The sequence below is a fragment of the Hyperolius riggenbachi genome, chromosome 11, assembly GCF_040937935.1.
Source record: "Hyperolius riggenbachi isolate aHypRig1 chromosome 11, aHypRig1.pri, whole genome shotgun sequence".
NCBI lineage: Eukaryota > Metazoa > Chordata > Amphibia > Anura > Hyperoliidae > Hyperolius > Hyperolius riggenbachi.
The window spans coordinates 229319618-229340084 of record NC_090656.1 but is presented as its reverse complement, the minus strand read 5'-3'; the positions used below and the strand labels follow the sequence as shown (position 1 = coordinate 229340084).

General features: G+C 43.1%; 1 protein-coding gene across 1 annotated transcript in view; it reads left to right on the top strand.

The window, feature by feature from the left end:
- LOC137537964 (receptor-type tyrosine-protein phosphatase beta-like) overlaps window positions 1–20467 on the top strand; it is a 421053-nt gene that overhangs the window by 244458 nt on the left and 156128 nt on the right. Inside the window, exons 26-28 of the mRNA XM_068259888.1 lie at window positions 3940–4215; window positions 14658–14672; window positions 20042–20218. Coding sequence (XP_068115989.1) covers window positions 3940–4215; window positions 14658–14672; window positions 20042–20218 — 468 coding nt within the window. The remainder of the gene's footprint in view (window positions 1–3939; window positions 4216–14657; window positions 14673–20041; window positions 20219–20467) is intronic.

Genomic DNA, 20467 nt, shown 5'->3' with positions numbered 1-20467 from the left:
AACTCTTCTGTTTTTAAGTTAACTCTTCAATCCTTAAAATAACTCCACAGTTAAAGACAGGCTGTTAATTAACTGCGTGTGAAAATAACTACAGAGGAGGTAAGTTAAGGAATGAAGAGATAAGATGACTCTCTCACTGTGTGGAGGTAAGTTTTCTCTTGCCTTATTATCTCCAGCATGATCTTAGTCAATTGAGGCCTTTGTGTTATATTGGAATCACTGGTCTTTCCTACCACTTACTGCTATTGGTGCTTTTTTTGCCTTTGGCTGCCAATAGTGATAATCGTAATCTGCTAATTGTGATTACGCAACATTTCCTGTAATTTTTTGCAATTACAGCCATACATAATTACTATTTGTACATTCAACTAATTTCTTGTAATCCACCTGTCATTTTGTATCTTTTGCATCATTTTGTGCCAAATTTAGAGGTTAATAGCAAAGCCCCCGTACATGCTATTGTCACCAAAATTGCTACACATGTGAGAACAAGGCAAACTTAAAAAAAAAAAAAAAAAAAGACCTTGTAGTTTTTAAGAAAATAGATTTTAAAAATACCAAGTAAGAATGTTTTTTTTAAATTTAGAAAAATGAGTTTAACCACTTAAAGAGAACCCGAGGTGGGTTTGAAGAATGTTATCTGCATACAGAGGCTGGATCTGCCTATACAGCCCAGCCTCTGTTGCTATCCCAAACCCCCCTAAGGTCCCCCTGCACTCTGCAATCCCTCATAAATCACAGCTACGCTGCTGACAAACAGCTTGTCAGAGCTGGCTGTGTTTATCTCTATAGTGTCAGTCTGCTGCTCTCCCCGCCTCCTGCAGAACTCCGGTCCCCGCCTGCACCCCTTCCCTCCCTGCTGATTGGAGGGAAGGGATGGGGGCAGGGACCGGAGCTATGCAGGAGGCGGGGGAGCAGCTGAGACTGACACTACAGATGTAAACACAGCCTCACAGCATGGCTGTGATTTATGGGGGATTGCAGAGTGCAGGGGGACCTTATGGGGGTTTGGGATAGCAACAGAAGCTGGGCTGTATAGGCAGATCCAGCCTCTGTATGCAGATAACATTCTTTAAACACACCTCGGGTTCTCTTTAAGGACTGCAGCCTTAAAACCCCTTAAGGACCAGACACTTTTTTTCCATTCAGACCACTGCAGATTTCACGGTTTATTGCTCGGTTATACAACCTACTATCTAAATGCATTTTACCTCATTTTCTTGTCACTAATACAGATTTCTTTTAGTGCTATTTGATTAATGCTGTGATTTTTAGCTTTTATTATATTTATCAAAAAAGGCATGAATTTTGTAAAAAAAAATGATTTTTTTAACTTTCTGTGCTGACATTTTTCAAATAAAGTAAAATTTCTATATACATTTTTGTCCTAATTTATTGTGCTACATGTCTTTGATCAATAAATAGACACTTACTGGATTTTTTTTTGTATGGGTAAAAGTTATAGCGTTTACAAACTATGGTGCAAAAAGTGAATTTTGAATCATCTCTGACTTTTCTGAGCACCTGTCATGTTTCATGAGGTGCTAGAATTCCAGGATAGTATAAATACCCCCCAAATGATGCCATTTTGGAAAGAAGACACCCCAAAGTATTCACTAAGAGGCATGGTGAGTTCATAGAAGATTTTATTTTTTTGTCACAAGTTAGCGGAAAATGACACTTTGTGACAAAAAAATGTTTTAAAAAAGTTTCCATTGCTGCTAACTTGTGACAAAAAAATGAAATCTGCCACGGACTCACCACACCCCTCTCTGAATACTTTGGGGTGTCTTCTTTCCAAAATGGGGTCATTTGTGGGGTGTGTTTATTGTCCTGGCATTTTGGGGGGTGCTAAATTGTAAGCACCCCTGTAAAGCCTAAAGGTGCTCATAGGACTTTGGGCCCCTTAGCACACCTAGGCTGCAAAAAAGTGACACACGTGGTATCACCGTACTCAGGAAAAATAGTATAATTTGTTTTGGGGTGTATTTTTACACATACCTATGCTGGGTGGGAGAAATATCTCTGTAAATGAGAATTTTTTGATTTTTGTACACACAATTGTCCATTTACAGAGATATTTCTCCCACCCAGCATGGGTATGTGTAAAAATACACCCCAAAATACATTATACTACTCCTCCTGAGTACGGCGATACCACATGTATGACACTTTTTTGCAGCCTAGGTGCGCTATGGGGCCCAACGTCCTATGAATACTTTTAGGATTTCACAGGTCATTTTGAGGCATTTGGATTCCAGACTACTCCTCACGGTTTAGGGCCTCTAAAATGCCAGGGCAGTATAGGAACCCCACAAGTGACCCCATTTTAGAAAGACAACACCCCAAGGTATTCCGTTAGGAGTATGGCGAGTTCATAGAAGATTTTATTTTTTATCACAAGTTAGCAGAAATAGATTTTTATTGATTTTATTGGTTTTATTGGGGTTTTTTTTCACAAAGTGTAATTTTCCACTAACGTTTGACAAAAAATAATACCGTGGTGTGTCTTCTTTCTAAAATGGGGTCACTTGTGGGGTTCCTATACTGCCCTGGCATTTTAGGGGCCCTTAACCGTGAGGAGTAGTCTAGAAACCAAATGCCTCAAAATGACCTGTAAAATCCTAAAGGTATTCATAGGACGTTGGGCCCCTTAGCGCACCTAGGCTGCAAAAAAGTGTCACACATGTGGTATCGCCGTACTCAGGAGGAGTAGTATAATGTGTTTTGGGGTGTATTTTTACACATACCCATGCTGGGTGGGAGAAATATCTCTGTAAATGAGAATTGTTTCGATTTTTTTACACAAAGTTGTCCATTTACAGAGATATTTCTCCCACTCAGCATGGGTATGTGTAAAAATACACCTCAAAACACATTATACTACTTCTCCTGAGTACGGCGATACCACATGTGTGACACTTTTTTGCAGCCTAACTGCGCTAAGGGGCCCAAAGTCCAATGAGTACTTTTAGGATTTCAGGGGTCATTTTGCGACATTTAGTTTCAAGACTACTCCTCATGGTTTAGGGCCCCTAAAATGTCAGGGCAGTATAGGAACCCCACAAGTGACCCCATTTTAGAAAGAAGACACCCCAAGGTATTTCGTTAGGAGTATGGTGAGTTCATAGAAGATTTTATTTTTGTCACAAACTAGTGGAAATTGATTTTGTATGTTTTTTTTCACAAAGTGTCATTTTCCACTAACGGTCAGAGAGCCACTGCTGTTCACCGGTTCGTATTCTGACCCGAATGATTAGTCGGATGAGGCTTCCCAATCGCACTCACCCCACTGGGCCAGAATCTTGGCAGCCTCTTCAGCAGTTTTGATTAAAAAAACAAAACTGATCTTTACAGTGCCACAGCTATTGTACAGTGTTTTTTGCAGTGATTAGAAAAAAAAATTCTGTCACGGCGCTGCTTATTGGCTGGCTGGTTGACGTTGTGGGTGGGCGAAGCCTAATGCCGGCAGATGCGCGCGCATCTATTGCGCGTGATCCCCGGCTAATCAGTCCCTCAGGTGCTGCCACCGATCGGTGTTATGCGGTCCTGGGGAAGCCACCTTGCGGACGCCCATAGGTGAGCGGTCGTCAAGTGGTTATTTTTCAATTTTTGAATTGATTTTTCTTTTTAAATGACAAGGTCTTTTTGTGAAATGCTCATTTCCACTATTCTCCTTAACAGACATGACAATTTTGGTAAGCATGTGTGGGGGCTATTAACCGTGGCACAAAATTACGTAACAATTATGCAAAATTACGGTTCCTGATGGCATTTACAAATGACATTAATTATGATTTTACCCAAATTTCACATTATGATTTTGCATCGTAATTGCAAATTACAATGCAAAATTTGTGACCATCACTAGCTGCCACACTTTTCTTGCTGCTGCTTTTATCTAACAATGGAAATAATCTTTATTTTTCTCTTTTGTAGACCCCATGCCAGTGACCAACCTACAGAATATTTCCTCTACAAGCAGCTCTGTGTCTCTGAACTGGAGCAAACCCAACGAGTATCAGAATTCTTACACCTACAGGGTGCTGACATCCATGACATCATCCTCAGCACTGCAGAATAACATCACAGTGACCAGCGAATCAGCTACAATAACTGGTCTGACCCCACAAGAGATGTATACATTCTCTGTATTTACAGTAGCTGCTGATCACAGCACCGAGTCCATCCCAGCGACAATAAGAACCAGCACAAGTGAGTATGATAGAGCACACAACGGTGTCTTCTCCAGGATGAAAGAATCATTTATAGTTGTTATCCGTGGTAACCACCGACATTCACACAGCCATAGCATATATCAATGTAGACCATGAACGTTCTCAAGCAGAACCTGAGGCGTATTTTCTACATGGCTCCCGCCTCTGCTCTCCGCCTCCGCTAGCTTCCTCCAATGGTAAGCTAAGCCGCAACCCAGAAGTACTTCCTGGGTCATGGCTTGGCTTCCAATTGTAGGAAGCAAGTGGAGAGCGGCGGGGGAGCCATGTAATGAAGGAGGCGGGGGAGGCAATGCGGAGGAGCAGTGATTGACAAGCTGGAAGGTAAACAGAAGGCTAGCGACAATCAGATTGTCTGTCGGTATTTTTCAGGGGGGACAGCAGAGCCCAGGGGGGGACTGGCAGCAGCACCAGAAGGACATAGAGGCATGGCATTGTGCACAGGACATGCCTCTGTTTCCTATTGAGATTTAGAAACCCACCTCGGGTTCTGTTTAAGGTCATTAATTTGCTTCAATCATTTATACAAGGTGTTCATATTGTCATCATTCTTTGTTATATCAGCAAAACAAGAATATGAATATCATCGCAGATCTTGGCGTAACATTGCAACCTTAACCTATGTTGGTTCCTGGACGTAGAAACTACGTCCAGGAACCATGCGCGCTCCCGGCCCGCGGTTTGTTAGCCAGGCAATCGGTGAATTGGGCTATGGTGCCCGATCACTGATTCCTCTCCCCCGCTGAAAAAGCGACAGCTTCTCTCGGAAGCTGCGCCTTTTCTGGCTGTTACCTCCCCCATGTGTCGCTCTAAGCGTATGTTACGCTTAGAGGGACGTCATGTAAACAAACTCATGGCTGCCATCTTGTGGCCAAAAAGTAATACTACAACTAAAAGTAAAAAAAAAAAAAAATCAACACACATTTACATTATAAACCTATTGTTTACATCCCACCCTCCCAAAACTACCCAAATAAAATGTTTAATATAAAAAAAAACATTACAATAAAATAAAAAAAAAATGTAAATATTTACCTAAGGGTCTAAACTTTTTAAATATCAATGTAAAGATGATATATGTCTATATTTTTTTTATTTTAAACTTGTAAATAGTGATAGATGCAAAACAGAAAAAATGCACCTTTATTTCCAAATAAAATATTGTCGCCATACATTGTAATAGGGACATAATTTTAATGGTGTAATAACCGGGACATATGGGCAAATACAATACGTAAGTTTTAATGATGGAGGCATGTATTATTTTAAAACTATAATGGCTGAAAACTGAGAAATAATGATTTTTTCCGTTTTTTTCGTATTCTTCCTGTTAAAATGCATTTACAGTAAAGTGGCTCTTAGCAAAATGTACCCCCCAAAGAAAGCCTAATTGGTGGCGGAAAAAACAAGATATAGATAGATCAGTTCATTGTGATAAGTAGTGATAAAGTTATAGGCTAATGAATGGGAGGTGAACATCAAGTGAAAACGACGGAATGCAAATGGGTTAAAGAGGATCTCCAGTGAAAACAATGTAATCAAAAAGTGCTTCATTTTTACTATAATTATGTATAAATGATTTAGTCAGTGTTTGCCCATTGAAAAATCTTTCCTCTCCCTGATTTACATTTTGACATTTATCACATGGTGACATTTTGCTTGCTGGCAGGTGATATCCCTGCAGAACAGTGCTGGTCATCCAGATTCCCGGATATCCGGGTACCCCGGATATCCAACCTTTTTTCAGCTATCCGACCGGAATCGGATTTCGGATACCTGGGCCAAAATCCGGATAGCTATCTGCAGATATTTGGGTGCATAACGCGGATATTGCGGATATCCGGATCTGAAATACTGTAACTAAGGCGATGACGTCCTTGAGCCAATCAGAGGGCTCCCAGCAGACGCCCTAGCAACCAATCACAGAGGGAAACCCTGGCCAGCCCCACCTGACCTCATTGAGCCAATCAGAGGGCTCCCAGCCTAAACCCTAGCACCCAATCACAGAAAGGAACACTGGCCAGCCCCCCTGTATAATAAGGAGGGCTGCCATGATGAGACATATCGTCTTAGCTTGCTGAATGCTCACTGAGAGACATGCTCCAGTGCTGGTGGCCAAGCAAGGGGGCTGTACACAGTTATAAACCTAAAGCTGTTTTATTGATTAACCCCTTCACTACTATCACTACACTATTGTTAAATCGTTAATTAGCTTGATTGATGTCATAGTGTGACAGTCAGAGTGTGTGCTGGAGTGCTGGTGGCTAGCAAGGGCTGTACACAGTGATAAGCTGTTCAGTGATTAACCCCTTCACTACTATCACTACACTATTGTTAAATCATTAATTAGCTTGATTGATGTCATTGTGTAACAGTCATTGTGTGATAGTCAGAGTGTGTGCTCCAGTGCTGCTGGCCTAGCAAGGGCTGTACACAGTGATAAACCGAAAGCTGTTCAGTGATTAACCTCTTCACTATCACTACACTATTGTTAAATCATTAATTAGCTAATTGATGTCATTTGTGTGACAGTCAGAGTGTGTGCTGCAGGCAGCTGCTATGTGTCTGTGTGTGTGATGTGCACAGACCAGGCCAGCTGCTGCCTGCTGGCCAGCTATTAGCCTTAGGTATAGGTTAGGGATTAGGGGATAGGATTACTGTGTTATTGTGTAGTTAGTACTGTAGTACTGCAGTCAGTGCTAGTAGTTGTTAGAGTAGTAGTAGTACTGTATTAGCTTTCTACAGAACTGCTGTGCTGTGAGCAGTGCCAGTGTGACGGTTAGTGTGCACTAGTGTCTTCTCTTCCTTCTGCTGTCTGACTGTCACTTGGCACGTGGCACTTGCCACGTGTCGCGTGGCACTTGCCAAGTGTCACTTGCCAAGTGTCATGTGGCAAGTGCCACGTGACACTTGGCAAGTGCCATGTGGCAAGTGCCAGTTGCCATGTGGCACGTCCGGCATGCTCCTGGCACACGTTACACCTGCTGCTGCTGCATTGCCCTGCTCCTGCTGCCTGTGCAGCTCCCACCACCAGGCCAGAGTGCCACGGGCTTTGGTGGGCAGAGCCAACGCTGATGCGTGTGACGCATCTCTCCATACACGCTGCCCACGGGATCCCGGGCTGACGTCCTCAGTTTGCCGGGGTATAGCGCTGTGAGGGGATTGATGGCTAACCCCAGTGCACCCCTGAGCAGGACTTGAGCGGCCAACAAGATGGGTGAGACCAACCAATACTGCCAAGCTATATGCAGCGGCAGATGTTTTGCATACAATTGATGGAACTTTATCCGGCTTGAATATAGCGTTTCCACGGTGTTGCATTAATATAGGGGGCCCCCCAACGTTGCATCACTTATGGCACAAGTATGAGAGGAGTGAGTATGCGCGGATGCATGTGATGCTGTTATAGTACTATTTCCTGGCCAGGATAAACTACAGCTTACATATAATTGCATTGCATTATAGCTCACAGGCATATAGCTGTCAATGCTCTGCAAAATGGTGATTTTAAATTGAATGGGGCAATATATTGATATTTGTTGTATTTATGGGGGATTTGTTGTGGATATTTATTGAATAAAGGTGAATTTTGGTATACTGCAGAAGGCTTATGTGACCCCAATTCTTACTATTTTAAATGATTCAGGGTGCCACAGGCCACTGATACCACCTATATTTAACCCAAAACACAATTGCTGCGTAATTTTTTAGAGGTGTCCGGCCTGAAAACTGTCATGTCCCAGTTGTGCGGTTGGACTTTGGACACAATGTGGGCTGCACGACAGCTGTCTGGAACCTAGTCCTAATGTTAATTGACAGCCATTTTTTTTTTTTTTGGGGGGGGGGGAATTTTAAGTCCCCACATCATCAATTAGTGTTCCCTTTTAAAAAATAATGATGCTACATGCCTCATTTACCCTAAAAAATGTTTTTAAAGCAATTTAAAGGCCACTTCGGGTTTTTCTATCCACATATCTGAATCCAGCAGTATACCTCGGATACTGAGGTCAGATATCCGATTCGGATATCCGATTTGGAAAATTTTGAAATCGGATATCCGACCCAGATCAGATATCTGGGTATCCAATGCAACAAGGCTCCCACAGTGTGATGTCAGTACCTTAGAGCTGTGAGGCGCTGACATCATTTGTGGGAGGGGTTTCAACCCAAAATCAGCCATATGGAGCCCCCTGATGATCCATTTGAGAAAAGGAATAGATTTCTCATTGGAAAGGGGGTATCAGCTACTGATTGGGATGAAGTTCAAATATTGGCTACAGTTTCTCAGTATGAAACTGACCTAGGTTTGGCCTTATGATACTTCATCTAGGCTATGTGAAGCAAGAACTACTACTACAGCAAAAGTAAAGTTAAGTGCAAGGGGAAAAGAGAGAGCGTACCCAGGAAACAAGGAGTTTCTCTTATCTACAGAGAAACTTCCAGTTTACCAATCGTCACTTTATGAAATCCCAATGTGGATGTGGGCCAGCTGTCCCTCACATTAGGAGCTTTCTATTGGCTTCCATGAGTATGTGATGTACAGCATACCCACTACTAAGCTGTGGATGCTCTGAGCCATATTTGGAACTTCCTTCTGGAGTACCAGGAAACTTCTATTGATTTTCATGATGTAATTGTTTATACTTCTTGTTCCAGGCTGAGACAGCTAGTCTGCACAGGGAGTAGATAAAGGTGTAATTGAAATTTCCTACAAAGCAAAATGTTCACTAAAATCATCAGAATTATGTTTCTTTAGAATCAACAGGATTGAAGCCTGATGAAGGCTATACAACCGAGAGCTTGCTTATTCTTTTAACTCCTAGCCGACCGCTCCACGCCAATTGGCGTGAACATGGCGGCAGCCCCAGAACCGCTCAACGCCAATTAGCTTGAAGTCCTGCGGCGGGGTTTTGCAGGAGATCGCACGCGCCCATAACGCGCATCTCCGCTTGAATGACAGAGCTCTGCTCCGTTATCAGTCTCCCAGCGGCGATTGCCACTAGGAGACTGTTAGATGGCGAAACCAGGGGAGCCTTTGGGCGCAGGCAGTACAGGCCATTGCCTGGAGTGCCATTGGTCCAAGGGGCGCCATGTTGCTGGATTAAGCCCTGCCCCCAAATGAAACTCCGCCCTCGGACTAAGCCCAGCCCCATAGGTGTTCTATTACTTCTGCTGCATCTACTTAGCGTAAGTTGCAGGCAGCTGCCCTCTCTGGAGCTTGTGCATTCTTCTTTCCCCTTTTGTGCCTCCTTCTGACTCCTTTTGTGCCTACTTCTATCTCCATGTGCCTCCTTATGTCCCATTTGCCTTTCTTTGTCCCCTTGTGCTACCTCTGCCCCCAGGGGTGTAGCAATAGGGGGTGAAGAGGTTGCAACCACATTAGGGCCCTTGGGCCAGAGGGGCCCTTGTTCAACTACAGTATTAGCTCTCTTTTGGTCCTGTGCTCATAATAATCTCTTCTATAGATACTGTGAATAGTGGTAATTATTAACAAACTGCTCCCCATCACCTTCTTGCACCTCTGACACTGTAGTTGCCATTGACAGGTTTTTGTGTTCTTTATTGATTATGTATAGAGTGCTTGGGGGGGCCCAATGTAAAACTTGCATGAGGGCCCACAGCTCCTTAGCTATGCCACTGTTCCCCCCCCCCCCCCGTTCCTCCTTCAGTCCCACCATTATTATTATTTAGTATTTATATAGCGCCGACATATTACGCAGCGCTGTACAGTGTATATATATATCTTGTCACTAACTGTCCCTCAAAGGAGCTCACAATCTAATCCCTACCATTGCCATAAGTCTATATTATGTAGTGTAAGTACTGTAGTCTAGGGCCAATTTTTGGGGGGAGCCAATTAACTTATCCGTATGTTTTGGAATGTGGGAGGAAACCGGAGTGCCCAGAGGAAAACCACTCAGACACGGAAAGAACATACAAACTCTTTGCAGATAGTGCCCTGGCTGGGATTCGAACCAGGGACCCAGTGCTGCAAGGCGAGAGAGCTAACCACTATGCCACCGTGCTGCCCACCATGCCTTCTTCTGTCCTCCTGTGCCTCCTTTTGTCTCCCTTTGTGCCTCCTTCTGTCTCCATGTGCCACATCTGTCCCCTGCACCTTCCTCTGCCCCCCTGTGTCTCCTTCTGTTCCCCTTTGAGCCTTCTTCTGTCTCCCTGTGGCTCTGTCTATTTGGCTATTAGGGGAAACTAAAGGGAAGGGGGAGGGGGGGGGGGGTAGAGTAGCCCTGCCTATGTGTATTTTCTGGTGACACTCTGCTGCATTTACGTGTATTTTCTGGTGAAACTCTGCTGCCTTACGATTATTTTCTAGTGAAACGCTGCTGCCTTACGATTATTTTCTAGTGAAACGCTGCTGCATTACGATTATTTTCTCGCCTGGAGTGACAAAATGTCTAGAGGCGCCCCTGGTCGAAACCGCTGTCACATTGTACAGGGCTGCAATCTGCTGCAGTGCTATGCTGGGGATAGCCGTGACACTCGGCTGTCCCCCTGGGTGGCTCAGAGAGCCATTGGCTCTCATAGGCTGATTTCTATGACAGCTGGCCGGGGGAGGGAGGGGATAAAGAAAAAATAATAAAACTATAGTAAAATGTATTAAGGAAAAAAAAAACAAATAGATAAAAAAAATAAACAAACATCCCACCAGGGAACAGAGCCCACCAACAGAAATCTCAGTTAGTAGGCAAAAACAGAGGGGGTGGATCACTTGTGTGCTGAGTTGTACGGCCCCACAGCGAGCCCTTAAAGCTGCAGTGGCCTAAATTGTAAAAAATAGCGTGGTCACTAGGGGGTTGTAAGCCTATGGTCGTAAAGTGGTTAAGTTAGCCAATAAATGGTATCATCCTTATCAAAACTTCTTGCTTTTACTGATGGCTAACACGGTACAATACCCTACTGTTTCTTTAGAATGTGTCTTAAAGGATAACTCTGAATATAGTCTTCTTGCTGAAACAGTGGTTCTCTAAAGTACTGCAAGAACCCTGCAACTTCTTACACAAGATAGTCATAGTTATGGGATCCTTTACTTTTGGACTGCACTACCAGCCAGTGGTGTACTGGTTCATGCTGCTGGTTTCCAACTACTGTCACAGGACTATCATCAGCAGAGCGGCCCAGCAGCGAGTTGTGGCCTGCAGGTGAAGTTGTCACTGTTTAGGTCACCTGATCATCTTATGTAGGGGGATAGTATTGCACATTGGGAAAAAAGAGTATACGTGTAACAGAGGCAGAATATTGGTACGGACGGATTTCTGGAAAGGCCACAAAACCTGTTGCCTAAGGGGGTGGCTGGACATGGAGAAAGGATTGCTAAAAATGGAAGGGAAGCCATTTAACGAGTTAAATGAAATAAAAACACAACAACAAAAATAGTCCTTAAATGTTCATAATTAACAATAAATACTTACGGTACTTAAAAAAAAATGTTCCCACGCAAATATCCTCAGAAATGTCCCAATGGTTACCTTGAAATAAACTCTGGTTAACTTGATTAAAGATCTCTGCATACTCGCTGCCACACACGCTGCTCCCTGCCTAGCTTTAGCTATATTAAGTTTATCTAGAGCATAAGCTTCTTTAACCACCCTGGCGTTACACTAAAATTGCCAGGGTGGCATGCGGACAGTTTTTAAAAAAAAAAAAATTCTTCTGAATCATTGTAGCTAACTCTCAGTTAGCTACTTGATTCACCACTAGAGGGCGCATCTGCCCATCTAGTCTGATCGGCGCCGGTTTTTACAGCAAGCAGAAAATCCTGTTGTAAATGGGATTTTCTGCTTGGCTTCCCTCGTCGCCATGGCGACGATCGGGATGACGTCATCCACGTCATGGCGTCGGGGGGTGTCCGATCCAGCCCCATAGCGCAGCCTGGTAATGATTGGCCAGGCTGTGCAAGGGGTCTGGGCGGGAGGAGGCTCCCTTACGCAGCCGCTAGCGGCGAATCACACGCAGCTAGCAAAGTGCTAGCTGCATGTATGAAAAAAAATTATCAAAATCGGCCCACAGGGGCCAGAGATATCCACTGCGGTGGTAATGGACGAGCTGAGCTCGTCATTACCGCTAAGGTGGTTAAATATCTTTCTAAAGATACCCATTGTTCTTTTAACAGACCAATAGGAATCTGGAGGAATTTCAGCCCACTAACCTGCAACCTGCTTTGTGCTTTCTGGTGAATTTGACCCGCAAGCCTCCAGACCTGCAACTCGACCCGCATCCCACTTTTCCATGTTTGAAAATACACATTTAAAGTATCATTGGGTAGCTCAGCTGTAAAGCAGGCCCATATTTACCTCACAGCATGAGCCAATAAGCATAGATTTCATGGCACCCTACACTTCACCCTCCATAAATCTGCAAACACCCGCTGAACCGCGAACAAGTGTGCTGACTGGCCCAGCTGTCACTTCTGCTTATTTCCCTTGCCCGTCACAGGTAGCTACAGGTGCCCCTTAGCATTAGGTAGCCAAAGGTATCCTCAGTATTAAGTAGCTAGAGGTGCCCCCAAGTATTAGGTAGCTAGAGGTACCCCTGACTGAAAAGAGTTCTGGTCAGTGTGATGCAGAGACCCAGATGAGTAACCTCATTTACACTTTGCTTGGGACTCTGCATAGGGAATAAGGGAGGGAGACACTCTGGGAGGGGAATAAGCCACATTTCCATTATCAGGCGCCTGTAGGCACGTGCCTACATTGCCTTTTAGTACATATGGCACTGCTATAAGGTAAATAAAACATGCTTTTAGACACAAACCAAAGTCAAAGAAGTGTTTTAAAGATTGTTTTTCCCTCTTATTTAAATCAATAAAAAACAAGAAGTAGCAGTCCTGCTCAAACAACAAATTTACTGGGAATCTATGTGCATTTGTGTAGCAGCAGAGAGCGATCTGATGCTCAAATCCACTGAACATCTGACAATGTATGGACAATTGGACATCTTAAAGAGAAACTCCGACCAAGAATTGAACTTTATCCCAATCAGTAGCTGATACCCTCTTTTACATGAGAAATCCATTCCTTTTCACAAACAGACCATCGGGGGGCGCTGTATGACTGATATTGTGGTGAAACCCCTCCCACAAAGAAATTCTGAGTACGTACTCCTGGCAGTTTCCTGTCTGTGAACCCTGTTGCATTGTGGGAAATAGCGGTTTACAGATGTTTCCAACAGCCAAAACAGCAAGCAGCAGCTACATCACCTGCCAGCAGTAAAAATGTCACCATGTGATAAATGTCAGAATGTAAATCAGGGATTTAAAATATTTTACAATGGGCAAACACTGACTAAATCATTTATACATAATTATTGTAAAAATGAAGCACTTTTTTTATTACATTATTTTTACTGTAGTTCCTCTTTAAGTCCTGCTGAACCGGAGCCAATACAATGATGTGAGAGATTAAAATGGACCTAAAAAACCTCCATACTTGAAAAGTGATACAGGCACCCCAGTGGTGCTCAGATACCCCCAATCACGAATTCGAGTGATCATGATTTCAACTCCGCCCACTTACGAATAGACTCATGATCACGAGTAGAAAGGGATATCCAACTCGAGTGCGGTTTTGAGTCGAATAACTGCATGTTTTCATAAATAACGAGTGGTATTCGTGATTAAAAACCCGCCAAATTTAGCGGTTAATAGCAAAGCCCCCTTACCTGCTAGAAACACCAAATTTACCAGGATATGTTAAGAAGAACAGTGGGAACAAGAGGAAAACTTTTTTTCAAAAAGACCTTATCGTTTTTGAAAAAAACTATTTTAAAGTTTCAAAGGAAAAAATTATACATATAAATGCGGCAAATACATTAACTGTCATTTACTGCAATTAAATGTATATGTTTTTCCTTTGAAATTTTAAAATCGATTTTCTCAAAAACTATAAGGCCTTTTTTAAAAAAAAAATTCTTCTTGTTCCCACTGTTCTTCTTAACATATTCTGCAAATTTGGTGTTTCTAGCAGGTAAGGGGGTTTTGCTATTAACCGCTAAATTCGGCGGGTTTTTAATCACGAATACCTACTATGTGATCACGAGTCGGGTAATGAGTCCAATCACGAGTGCATTCGGGATCGAGAGCTGATCACTAATGCCGATTACGACTGCGTGATCACAAAAAACGGCTCGTGATCACGACCTTGTGTAGAGAATCCCTGACTTTGTTAATCAGACGGAATTTGCAATTATTCAGCTTTATGTGCGTAAACAAGAATCCCATAATAAAAAGAAAAACTCCTAGGATGCATCGTTTGTGCTCAGCAAGGGAGTCTGCAAACGACTCCTTTATGTGTCACACATGTTATTTATTCATACTGTAATTGTTTTACTCTTAACTGTAACTGTACAGAATACATACTGAACTGTCACCCATTGCCTGCACTGATTTCTTCTATTCTTCGCTTCCAGGTCCCATCTGCTACAGTGAGTATTTTTAATTTCATATGCTATATAATAATTCCCCTGTCTCTGCGTCCTCCTGTGTCCGCGTCAGTTGCCATGGCTGGCCTTCAAGTGTGGGCAGGGGTCGCGTAGCTATAGATGGCACATGCCAGTTCCCTAGTGCCTATAATTAAACGTGCAGACTTTGTAGCATATATATATATATATATATATATATGTATATATATATATATATATATAAATATATATATGTAAAGTCCCCCGGAAAAGACAGAAGACCCTGAAATTTCAATGCAGTATCGGGGGCATAACTGCTGGTAAAACATCAGGAAAGAAGCGGAAAAGAGGAAGAAAATGATGTGACAATATGAGGAACTCGAGGCAGATAATGTGATAATACAGGGAACTGGAGGAAGATAATGGTGTGATAATACAAGGAATAGGAGGAAGATAATGATGTGATAATATGAGGAACAAGAGGAAGATAATGACGTGAGGATATGGGGAAAAGGAGGAAGATAATGACGTGAGGATATGGGGAACAGGAGGAAGATAATGACGTGAGGATATGGGGAACAGGAGGAAGATAATGACGTGAGGATATGGGGAACAGGAGGAAGATAATGACGTGAGGATATGGGGAACAGGAGGAAGATAATGACGTGAGGATATGGGGAACAGGAGGAAGATAATGATGTGAGGATATGGGGAACAAGAGGAAGATAATGACGTGAGGATATGGGGAACAGGAGGAAGATAATGACGTGAGGATATGGGGAACAGGAGGAAGATAATGACGTGAGGATATGGAGAACAGGAGGAAGATAATGATGTGAGGATATGGGGAACAGGAGGAAGATAATAACGTGAGGATATGGGGAACAGGAGGAAGATAATGATGTGAGGATATGGGGAACAGGAGAAAGATAATGATGTGAGGATATGGGGAACAGGAGGATGATAATGACGTGAGGATATGGGGAACAGGTGGAAGATAATTATGTGAGGATATGGGGAACAGGAGGAAGATAATGACGTGAGGATATGGGGAACAGGAGGAAGATAATGACGTGAAGATATGGGGAACAGGAGGAAGATAATGATGTGAGGATATGGGGAACAGGAGAAAGAAAATGACGTGAGGATATGGGGAACAGGAGGATGATAATGACGTGAGGATATGGGGAACAAGAGGAAGATAATGATGTGAGGATATGGGGAACAAGAGGATGATAATGACGTGAGGATATGGGGAACAAGAGGAAGATAATGACGTGAGGATATGGGGAACAAGAGTAAGATAATGACGTGAGGATATGGGGAACAAGAGGCTGATAATGATGTGAGGATATGGGGAACAGGAGGAAGATAATGACGTGAGGATATGGGGAACAGGAGGAAGATAATGATGTGAGGATATAGGGAACAGGAGGAAGATAATGTGAGGATATGGGGAACAGGAGGAAGATAATGATGTGAGGATATGGGGAACAAGATGATGATAATGATGTGAGGATATGGGGAACAGGAGGAAGATAATGACGTGAAGATATGGGGAACAGGAGGAAGATAATGACGTGAGGATATAGGGAACAGGAGGAAGATAATGTTAGGATATGGGGAACAGGAGGAAGATAATGACGTGAGGATATGGGGAACAAGAGGATGATAATGATGTGAGGATATGGGGAACAGGAGGAAGATAATGACGTGAGGATATGGGGAACAGGAGGAAGATAATGACATGAGGATATGGGGAACAGGAGGAAGATAATGACGTGAGGATATGGGGAACAGGAGGAAGATAATGATGTGAGGATATGGGGAACAGGAGGAAGATAATGACATGAGGATATGGGGAACAGGAGGAAGATAATGACGTGAGGATATGGGGAACAAGAGGATGATAATGACGTGAGGATATGGGGAACAAGAGGATGATAATGACGTGAGGATATGGGGAACAGGAGGAAGATAATGACGTGAGGATATGGGGAACAGGAGGAAGATAATGACGTGAGGATATGGGGAACAAGAGGATGATAATGACGTGAGGATATGGGGAACATGAGGAAGATAATGACGTGAGGATATGGGGAACAGGAGGAAGATAATGACGTGAGGATATGGGGAACAAGAGGAAGATAATGACGTGAGGGTATGGGGAACAGGAGGAGGATAATGACGTGAGGATATGAGGAACAAGAGGATGATAATGACGTGAGGATATGGGGAACAGGAGGAAGATAATGACGTGAGGATAAGGGGAACAGGAGGATGATAATGATGTGAGGATATGGGGAACATGAGGATGATAATGACGTGAATATATGGGGAACAGGAGGAAGATAATGATGTGAGGGTATGGGAAACAGGAGGAAGATAATGACGTGAGGATATGGGGAACAGGAGGATGATAATGATGTGAGGATATGGGGAACAGGAGGAAGATAATGACGTGAGGATAAGGGGAACAGGAGGATGATAATGATGTGAGGATATGGGGAACAGGAGGATGATAATGACGTGAATATATGGGGAACAGGAGGAAGATAATGATGTGAGGGTATGGGAAACAGGAGGAAGATAATGATGTGAGGATATGGGGAACAGGAGGATGATAATGATGTGAGGATATGGGGAACAGGAGGAAGATAATGACGTGAGGATAAGGGGAACAGGAGGATGATAATGATGTGAGGATATGGGGAACAGGAGGATGATAATGATGTGAGGATATGGGGAACAGGAGGAAGATAATGACGTGAGGATAAGGGGAACAGGAGGAAGATAATGACGTGAGGATATGGGGAACAGGAGGATGATAATGATGTGAGGATATGGGGAACAGGAGGAAGATAATGACGTGAGGATAAGGGGAACAGGAGGATGATAATGATGTGAGGATATGGGGAACAGGAGGATGATAATGACGTGAATATATGGGGAACAGGAGGAAGATAATGATGTGAGGGTATGGGAAACAGGAGGAAGATAATGATGTGAGGATATGGGGAACAGGAGGAAGATAGTGACGTGAGGATATGGGAAACAGGAGGAAGATAATGACGTGAGGATATGGGGAACAGGAGGATGATAATGATGTGAGGATATGGGGAACAGGAGGAAGATAATGTGAGGATATGGGGAACAGGAGGAAGATAATGATGTGAGGATATGGGGAACAGGGTACCTGCAGTCACATGAGATAAACGCATATGTACATTCCCAAACCTGCATAGAACTAGGCCCAATAGAGGTAGTATGGTCGCACAACCAGTTAATGTTAAGCTTATCCTTTTAGTCTAGCATCGAAAAAATCCATTGTTAAAAACAATTAGAAATTTTAATTCCCTTTTTAAACCAGGTGCTACCATGGACAATACTCTGAAAAGGTTGGTATCAATCAATCCAATAATTCAATACAAAAAGTGCACATTGCAAATTAAAATGCATCCCAAAAATATACATCTATGAAAGCAAAAAAAGTGTAAATACACAAACGGAATAATGACCTGTGCTGTGATATATCTCAAATATATACAGTCAGGTCTATAAATATTGGGACATCGACACAATTCTCACATTTTTGGCTCCATACACAACCACAATTGATTTGAAATGAAACGAACATGATGTGCTTTAACTGCAGACTGTCAGCTTTAATTTGAGGGTATTTACATCCAAATCAGGTGAACGATATAGGAATTACAACAGTTTGCATATGCCTTCTTAAAACAGAAGGTACTTGCGATAATTCAGCTTTAAGTGAACATCTGTGGTAATACCCACAATGCACCGCCACTGAATATGCAAATTGTCTCTTTATGCCCCTGAAACCAGGCTTGCATTCAGAACCGCTGGTGTATAGCTAGCCAACAGCTTTAAATTTTACAGAGCCACATCAACCCAACATGTAGACAGCCTGTTGCAGACTTTTGGTCCTCCTCATGGCAAGGATTGATATGGCTCTATAGGATAGGGCTTGGACCAGTACAACAGAGTATGCACTGAGGAGGACCACAGGTGTTCACTTTAAGCTGAACTATCACAAATTCCTTCTGTTTTAAGAAGGCAAATGACCCCTTCAAGCGAAGGGGGTCCCAGCACCACCAGTTGCACTTGGCAATCATCTGTCATCCCTAATGAGTCATCGAGTAGGGGAGGGGGGGGAGGAGGGGAAGGTTCAGCAGTGATGACCCAGTTCTTCATGAAAGACACCGACGGTAAATGTTGATGCTGCTGACTGAGGATCCTGATTGCTGACATCGGGCAGTGCTGGCCAAGGTGTTCCAGTTCAGAAAGTGCAGTAGTGTTAATTTCTGTGGTGGGTCCCAAGTCCTGGATAGAATTCAACAGTGCTTTCACTAGGCTCATATAAAAGGGAGACACTGAGAGCCCGGTATAGTGTGGTATGACTGGGTAAGTATAAGATAATTCTCACAAACCAGGGTTTACCATCCAGCCAACCACTATGTAGGCAGGTGGGGAGAATTAGACCTGTCCCCACTCAGGATTAAGAAGTCGCTCTCTGTAGATTGGAAGAAAGGGGACAAATCCCCTCCCCCAACGGTGGACTCAAGTAACGTGCAGGTAAACAGAGGTGCCAGAAGGATAAAAAAAAGCTAAAAATGTTAAAAAGGAGGAGGTAGTGGTGGACTCAACATTCTCTTAATTAATATTCAACAAAAAAGGTCTGATAAAATGCTTAGCGGCCTTCAAACCCTACAACATTTTCTTTTATCTTCTTCATTTAAAAAATCAGTATGACGGACCAGGGAAGAGCAGAAACTACGCCAGTGCAAATGTATGCATCGTAGTTCGTAGATGAAGTTTCAAATCTACGCTTACGAATTTACGCATAGCGAAATACCGCTACACGTAGCTTACGCCCACTATACTTAGTTAACATGTGAATTGCGTAGTGAACTACGAATGCGTTACTCGCGGCTATTTTTCTGCATGCGATTGTATGCTTACAAATTTATGCATTGGAAAGGGGAATGTATGCATAGAAGAGTACCCGGTACAAGCAATTACAGAGGAATTAATGCGTAAAATGTTCTGCATAAGGGCATAAGCATCCGCATACACTACACTTCGCACTACGCGTAATTGCGTATTTTAACCCATAGTCTACGAAATTCATACTAAGCGAATATTTGATTTCGAAGCCGTAGTTTGGTGAAGCGTAATTGCGTAAAACTACGCGTAGTTCCAGCGTAGCGAAGTTGGCTGACTATGACCATCCCTGTGACGGACAGGCAACTGGTCTGGCACTTGTAACGTGGGAAAAGATGGCGGATGCGGTATTCCCCTCTGGTCAGGTTGGTATTAAGAAGGCAAGATGAAATAACAGCATTGTGCACTGTGTTTTTGTTTTTCTGCAGGTGGGACAGCTGCTACTCGATGTGAGGACTGTAATGGATATTGTGGTGTATATGGATGCCATTGTCGTACTGATTACTCGCTCTGCGTTCCCACTAATAGCTGTGATACAGGAAATAACACGTGTTGTAGCGCCATTCCCAGCTGGTTCTGGGACTCCACTCTAAAATGTTGTTCAGGTAAAACAGATTGTCCACCACGTTCATATGTGCAACTGTATGTCTTCATAGAATAGCGGAAACCCACAGAGCACATTCATCGGATTCATTTATTTTGATTTCACTAATGTTATTATTATTATTATTATTTAGTATTTATATAGCTCCAACATCTTACCCAGCGCTGTACAGAGAATATAGGGTCTTGTCACTAGCGGTTCCTCACAGGTGCTCCCAATCTAGTCCCTACCATAGTCATATGTCTATGCA